We start from the raw sequence: 6,000 nt of genomic DNA, 5'->3' as shown, positions 1-6,000 counted from the left end.
GAGCGCTGGGGTGACTGCTGGGCTGGCAGGAGGAGGTGCGCACGGAGCCCGGGGAACCGCGGGCGCCTGCTGCTTTCCTTATAGGTGACTGTCGTAGAAACTCGAGTAGCGGTGCTAACGTAAAGCTCTGTATAGGCGATGGTAGTTGCCGGCAGAAGGCTCGTGAAGCGTACTTGCCCGTCAGTCCTTTGCGGCACAGGTTTTTTTGTGGTATGGTTTTGGTGCTAGTTGATGGTTTTGAACTTTTGGGGCTCTCCTGTGACTTTCCGAATAAATTCCTCTGACCTGCTGGTGTAATCCTTTCGTTAAAACAATGGGGAGAATGTAACCCTTGGAACAGGCATATGCCAGATGTTTGCTTTCTGCCTTTTGTACAGCAAAAGAAGTTGCATAACCAAAGCAATACAAAGTTAAAACTGAAGAGGTGTTTCCATTATAAGCCCTCACATTGGCCGGTGGAAACTCTGGAAAATATTCCTCTGAGCGTGTGAGACTCTTCATGGCTGTCTGAAGCCAACAGTGAAATGTCCTTGTGTGTCCTAAAGGCGTTCCCAGGATTTTGACCTCTAAATATTAGCTTGAAGCTCTATAATTGAGTTACTGATGCCATTTTCAGGCAGCAGTATCTGAAAGTGATTTTTAAGCCTGATTTAACTGTACTTAATGCTCTGTTAAATTTCATTTGACAGTCATCGTTTGGATTCAGAGCAAACATGCTTAGATCTTTCTTAGAGATCTGTATAAACAGTTTGTCATAATGCTGTTACGTGTTTAAAAATCACTGGGCTTCTTTCCTTATTTTGATTAGGTAGCTATGTGAGGGTACACAGACACTGGAGATAATGGAGTATTACTGAAGAGTAAGATTATCAGTGATGGTTGAAAGACTTGCTTACTTCGCAGAAAGCTTTTTTTCTTCCCTCTTGTCACCTAAACAATGTTTGTCTTTCTTTAAGCTGAACTTGTGATCTTTTTGCCTGCAGAGGAGAAAAGGTGAGTTGTACGAGTAGCAGTTATGTGCCTTGTAGTACGTGGTCCTTCTTACTGACAATTTTTTTTAAGTAAAAACTCTTTTCTGGATACAGACTAGTAAAAGAATTCTCTCATTTAATCTTAACTAAAAGTAAGTTTTGATCTTTTTAGAACAAGGCTGTGTCAAACGTTTAACTTTTTTTTTCATACACTTGAAAACAGAATTGCTTTCTGTTCTGAAAAACACCAAGTTGTGGTAATGCCTGCAGACTTTCTACAGAGCATTTTAAGATATAGGGTAATAACTTGGGTGATGAGCCAAATTACTAGATTGGCAAAGTCAAAGGAGAACCTTCTGAGTAATCCAGGCTAGACTTCAGATTAGAAATTCAGTAGTAACAGTGTTTTGGGTTGGTTTTTTTAACTAGCTTCTCATTCTCACTATGAAAAGGTCAGATTTTGCAACTGCACCTCTTGTGGGTAGTCTGGTGGCCCTGTATGGAGCTTCACTGTGTCACTCTGTGGGGTCCCATTCTGTACATCCAGTGGCAGGTTCTAGCTCTGAATGCAAAAGTCTTGCGTTTCTCACGTTATCAAAAGTAGTGACTCAAACCCCTTGTTCCTTGACCGGTGTCATCAGTCAAGTTCAGGTGATACCAGTAAAAATGCTGATGTCTAGTGTCTGCACTACTGTTGGAACTAGTGAAGTCACATCAACAGTTATTGGGGAAAATTATTAACCTGAAAGCTGCTATCCATAGTTGTGACATCTGTGTCACTGCTGTACTTATTTAAGTTCCTGTCATGGCCTTAGGAATACATTGTAGAACTCAAACAGCTATTTCAGGTAGCAAGCTGGGGATGGTGGTGAAGCTACCAGTCCAACTAATCAATAAAAACTGATTGGTAAAGCTGTCTGCAGAATAGAAAGAATCCTGGCTGTTGTTTTGGCTCACTTAAAAGAACTTTTTCTTTGTGCTTGGGTGAAGACTTAGCTTGCTGATAACCTCGTCAGTGTACTGTGGATCTCTGACACTAGCTGTGTTTCAAATGTAACTCCTCCTGCACACAGTTATGCATACATATTTTGTGAATGTCTGGTCAGTTGTTAGTAGCTACTGCACTTGAACACAGTGCCTTCCACCTGCCCATATCTTGTCTTTGGGATTTGGGGTTTTTTTTGGTTTTTTTTTGGCTTGCCTTCTAAACTGAGTTTTCAGTGCTTGGATAATACTTCTAGAAAGAACAACTACACATCCTTTTTTTTTTTCCTGCTTATTCTAAGTGGCTGTCATAGTGAAGCTCAGGGATGTTGGCTGAGGAGGGCATTAACTTATGCTATAGATTATTTGTCATTTTAAGTGAAACTTCACCAGAAATATTTATTATGAAGCTATGCCTTTAATACATACCTTTTTGTTTTTCAATGGTATTTGCATTCATGTTTTTTTTTTAATCCTGGGATTGTACTCCTTTTTTCTTCCCTGCAACAACTACTGCTCCATGGGAGATGTTCCAGTTCCTTAAGCTGTTTCTGCTTGAGGAGTAATATTTATTGTAGATGTATAATTAGCACACCTGTTCACCGAGAAAATCTGGAATCTCTGGAGTGTTGAAACCATCATTGTGTTAGCACTGTTACTTAACACACTGTTGGGACTCTGTGTGGATATACTAATGTCTTTCTTATATCTCACTGCAGACGACTTTAGTATCTTGAGTACAGCAAATGCATTGCTGCATGGTACAGGATGTGCTTTTGGCTTGCTTTATTACAATATTTAGAGGCTGACATCAAAGAGTTTCCTGCATTAAAGCAATGTTAAGTATTTATGGTGAAATAATCAATTACTGAAGTAAGGGTTTGGCTGTTGAGGCCTAGAAGGCTTAAGTGATATTGAGTGAAGTATGATCTTTAGTTGCCATTAGAGCATGATGGGTCCTCTTTCATGCTGTATCTGAACATAGGAATATTCTTGTCTGTAAGATTTGCCTAACTAAAACGTGGGATGCAGCTCTGCATCATCTTCATGATGTTCAAGACTACTATATAATATAACTAATGAAGTGAAACTTCAACAAATATACAAACTATAAAAGACTGTCTCACTTAACTGTAAATTAAGATGACTTTATACATAGTATAAGCAAATAATATTTTTTGTTTTTTCTTCTGTGCTGGAAATCGACACTTTCTTTTGTAAGGCCATCTTTTACCTTGGATTATTAAATGGGACAACCTTAGTTTTGATTTTCAAGACCTGCCTGGATGCAGTCCTGAGTAATGTGTTCTAGGCAATCCTGCTTTAGCAGGGGAGTTGGACTAGATGATCTCTAGAGGTCCCTTCCAACTCTGAAAATTCTGTGATTAATGGCTTAAAAGAGAAGGCAATGTCTTTCATGGATTTCTTCTTGAAGTGGTCAGTTAAAACAATGGAAGATGTTTTTTCTTAGAAGATGCAGCTTGAGGGTTTTGAGGTAGGATTACTTCCTGTGTTGATTTCTTGTGAAGCATAGGAATATGGTAAACCTAAATTCAATGAAGAACAGTAGAGAATTTTTTGCAATGTAAGTAGCTAACAAGAAGAACCACAAAAACTGTGAAACTTCCTGCTTTAAGGTAACTTCAAAGTATCTTTGCCTTTTTAGGAACTCTCAAAGTTTTGGAGGAAAGCCACTTTTGACACACCACCAACCTTGTCCAGACCCTTACTATAAATGTGGAAAACATCTTTTATTCAAAGCGTGACTTGGATGCTACTGAAATAACTACAGAAATGAGGGATACCGAGTTAATTCTCATTCAGATTCTATCTCACTGCTCATAGGTGCTCTTGTCCTTTTTTCCTCTTGTCAGGCCCAGGTTGAACAGTCTCTCATCTGGGCATTAAAAATGCCTCTTGCATCTTAAACTTATGCTGCAACACAGTACTTAGCCCATTTTTGGAGAGTATGGGGACTAACTTCAGTAGAGCCATCTAGTTTTTTCTTTGTTTACTACACTACTAGGTGTACTCACTTCTGTCAATGACCAGAATGATTTCACAAGAATGGCAGTCCCTGACCTAAAGAAACTAGAAGCTCAAAAGGCTTAATTTTTAGTGAGACTTTCACTGAATTTTCTTTCTCCTTCTTAAAGACAAAATAGTTGAAAAAAATTTCTAATTGTAGCCTCTGTGCACCCTTTTTACATAGGTTCTCCCTTTGACTGCTTCTTTGGCAACATGAACTGAAATAATGAAAAAATGCCTTTTAGTTTAAAAAAAAAACAACCACAACCAAAAACCCCACCCCCAAACAAAAACCACAGCCAAACTCAAACTAAGGCCTGGTGTGTCACTGTGCTGTGTTTTCCTTCTAGGTCGTCTTTATCACTTGCAGGTACTTTTTTCTCTCAACTTTGAATTGTGGGGATGAAATCTACTGAATGAGTTGCTTTATATCCTGGCAGCAATCCACACAGTTCTAGTTGGAGAAGATTTTAAAAATGAGATTCAAGTCACCTTCAGTAATACTTGAGTTTGGTGGTTGCAGTGCTTTGATATGCTTCCTTTTCTTGAGTACTGTGAGTTATGCTATCAATGTCAACTACTTCCATTTATTACTCCCTTTGTTCTTTAGCAACACTGGGAAATGATCCGTGATAACAGTGGTCAGGTTTAACAAAAACGTCCAAAGCTCCAAACCAGTCGATGCCAAGACTGTTCCAGTGTGCTTCAAGCTGCTGAAGCTTAGAGCCAGTTTGTTCCATTGAGCTGAAAACAGGGATCACTTGGCTTGTGTTCTCCATGTCACTTGTCACCAAACGTGGTCCTGGGGAAGACTGTAGGAAAGAGGATTTTGATTGCAAATTTTTCTTTTGGATGTGTGTTGAGGGTCAAATGTAGTTTAAATAAAGATAGAAATGTGGAAGCATTGTGTAAGAGGAGATAAAGGTGATAAAAAATTGTTAAAAGGGTTATGGTAGTGGCAGGAGACAAAATACGGACTAGGATTTGAGAGAGGGAAATGCTGGGGGCTGGTCTAGTGAAGCAGGGCGTATGATGTATTGAGAAGCTACGCATAACTTTCACTGGCAGCCTTAATTCTCTCATTTTTCTTAACTTGTGGATGATGAGGGTAAAAGACTTCATGTTCTCCAGAGAAATTATTGTTCTTGGTGTAGTAAATAGAGAACTTGTTTACATGACAAATATAAGCTATATTTTTATATGTTATATGACACCTATAAGCTTTTTCTCAGTTCTTTGAAAACAGGCTTTAACTAATATGCAGGTGAATCTCAGTGCTGAGACCATAATACAGTTGTGCCCATGTTGCACTTTATAATGAAAAGCGCAGATTTTGAAGGTACTGATCACGGGTGGACATGCTCTGTGCTCTGGTCTGCATAGGTGTCTTGTCTATGTTGTGTTCTTTATACAGAATATTCAAAAACTGAAACTATTGCTCTCACTACTTTGAACACCTTGTTTGAGACTGTAGTCTGCCATGTTAAAAGACTGGGTTTTTTTCAACTTAAGATAGATGAGCAAAAGAGCATGAGCATCTGCATTAAAGGCATAACAGGTCCATTATTAAACTTTGCAGTGTCTTTTCAGCATTTTTTTTAGCTGGATTTTTGTATGTCAACCGACCTCCCAGAAAAAGCTGACTGTTCAACTAAACCAACAGAAATGAAGTAGCTGCAGCTTGCTCTTGTGGAAAAAAAAAAGCCTACTGCTGTCCCCTGCCAACTGCAATAGATTTCTGACTGCACCTTAAATAGTATATCCTGGTTTCTCTTAAATGCTTTAACAAATTGAGGGCTTATAAATGTCCTTAAGCTTGTCTTGCCTGTTCTATCTGTGTAAGCTTGTTTGTTCTTCACTGTAAAAACAGGTCCCATGATTGCTGTGAAACCCCCTTTAAAGAGGATGGGATGCACATGTGCACTTCATCAAAACCAGAAGCAATGAAAGTAAAGTAGGGGTTTTAAGGCTTCAGTGTTCAATGAATTGCATGTTTGTATTTCTTACTCTGATGTTT

General features: G+C 38.9%; 1 protein-coding gene across 1 annotated transcript in view; it reads left to right on the top strand.

The window, feature by feature from the left end:
* SACM1L (SAC1 suppressor of actin mutations 1-like (yeast)) overlaps positions 1-6,000 on the top strand; it is a 30,682-nt gene that overhangs the window by 1,168 nt on the left and 23,514 nt on the right. Inside the window, exon 2 of the mRNA XM_009895017.1 lies at positions 957-993. Coding sequence (XP_009893319.1) covers positions 957-993 — 37 coding nt within the window. The remainder of the gene's footprint in view (positions 1-956; positions 994-6,000) is intronic.

Source organism: Charadrius vociferus, unplaced genomic scaffold (genome assembly GCF_000708025.1).
Source record: "Charadrius vociferus isolate BGI_N301 unplaced genomic scaffold, ASM70802v2 scaffold51, whole genome shotgun sequence".
NCBI lineage: Eukaryota > Metazoa > Chordata > Aves > Charadriiformes > Charadriidae > Charadrius > Charadrius vociferus.
This window is presented reverse-complemented; position numbering and strand designations above follow the sequence as displayed.